At 42.0% G+C, this 1522-nt stretch overlaps 1 protein-coding gene across 4 annotated transcripts in view; it reads left to right on the plus strand.

The window, feature by feature from the left end:
* The window catches only part of pomgnt1 (protein O-linked mannose N-acetylglucosaminyltransferase 1 (beta 1,2-)), an 18650-nt gene that overhangs the window by 9213 nt on the left and 7915 nt on the right, over positions 1–1522 (plus strand). For all 4 annotated transcript variants that reach the window (XM_014031491.1, XM_014031489.1, XM_014031490.1 and 1 more), the window contains 3 exons: positions 166–207; positions 294–352; positions 484–556. In XM_014031491.1, the coding sequence (XP_013886945.1) occupies positions 166–207; positions 294–352; positions 484–556 (174 nt within the window). The remainder of the gene's footprint in view (positions 1–165; positions 208–293; positions 353–483; positions 557–1522) is intronic.

The following is a 1522-nucleotide window of genomic DNA, read 5'->3' on the forward strand; positions in this document are numbered from 1 at the left end:
GGATTAAACTGAAACAATCTGGATTAATAATCTGTTTAAATAATCTAGATCATTAATCTAATATCTGGATTATTCTGGATTAAAGAAAAATAATCTGGTTGAACAATCTGGATTAATAATCTGAATTAATAATCTGGGTTTTCGGTAATAATCCGTGTCTTTCAGCACTACAAGGCCAGTCTGACGGCGACCTTTAACCTTCACCCTGTAAGTCTCAGAACCAAGCGGTACTGAAGGATCTGGGGGGTTCTGGTTCTGGATCGGTCTCACAGGTTCTGTTCCTTTTTCATCAGGATGCAAACTTCGCCATCGTTCTGGAAGAAGACCTGGACATCTCTGTGGACTTCTTCAGGTGAGGTCACTCTAAGTCTGTTTAAAGGTGGGCCGGCCGAACAGAACCGTTCTGCTGGACTCTGGTGTCCTCAGGGTTCTCTGGACCCACCAGTCTTTAGTGTTCTGATCCGTTGTTTTTTTTTATGGCAGCTTCCTGAGTCAGACCGTCCACCTGTTGGACCAAGACGACAGCCTCTACTGCATCTCAGCCTGGAACGACCAGGTGGGTTCTGACCCACTGGACCCTTCTGTCTGTGTGGGCTTAAAGTTCTGCACCTGTTCAGGTGGTCTGCTACTTTGTTCAGGTGGTCTGCTACTTTGTTCAGGTGGTCAGGTACTTTGTTCAGGTGGTCTGCTACTTTGTTCAGGTGGTCTGCTACTTTGTTCAGGTGGTCTGGTACTTTGTTCAGGTGGTCTGGTACCAGTTCTCATCAAGCCATTTATATAAAAACAGAATCTTCAGACAAAACACACAACATCAGAATGTGTTTTTGTTTTGTAACAACAGGCTTTAGCTAGCCTTGTGCTACTTTTAGCTAGCTTTTTACTTCTTTTAGCTAGCTTTGTACTTCTTCTAGTTAGCTTTTTACTTCTTTTAGCTAGCTTTGTACTTCTTCTAGTTAGCTTTTTACTTCTTTTAGCTAGCTTTGTACTTCTTCTAACTAGCCTAGTGCTACTGTTAGCTGGCTTTGTACTTATTCTAGCTGGCTTTGTACTTATTCTAGCTAGCTTTGCACTTCTTTTAGCAAGCCTTGTACTTCTTTTAGCTAGCCTTGTGCTTCTATTAGCTAGCCTTGTGCTTCTTTTAGCTAGAGTTTTGTGCTTCTATTAGCAAGCCTTGTGCTTTTTTTTAACTAACTTAAGGATTATTTTAGCTAGCTTTGGGCTTCTTTTAGCTAGCTTTGGGCTTCTTTTAGCTAGCTTTGTGCTTCTATTAGCTAGCCTTGTGCTTCTTTTAGCTATCCTGGTGCTATTTTTAGCTAGCCTTTTGCTTCTTTTAACTAGCTTTGTGCTTCTTTTAGCTAGCTTGGTACTACTTCTAGCTAGCCTGATGGTTTTTCTAGTTAGCCTCTTTTTGGTCTCAGCCTAAATGTAGCTGTGATGTTTACAGGAAGTGTTCCTGTGTAACCCTCTGGTGTGTGTGTGTGTGTGTGTGTGTGTGTGTGTGTGTGTGTGTGTGTGTGTGTGT

This window comes from Austrofundulus limnaeus, unplaced genomic scaffold (genome assembly GCF_001266775.1).
Source record: "Austrofundulus limnaeus strain Quisiro unplaced genomic scaffold, Austrofundulus_limnaeus-1.0 Scaffold1260, whole genome shotgun sequence".
Taxonomy (NCBI): domain Eukaryota; kingdom Metazoa; phylum Chordata; class Actinopteri; order Cyprinodontiformes; family Rivulidae; genus Austrofundulus; species Austrofundulus limnaeus.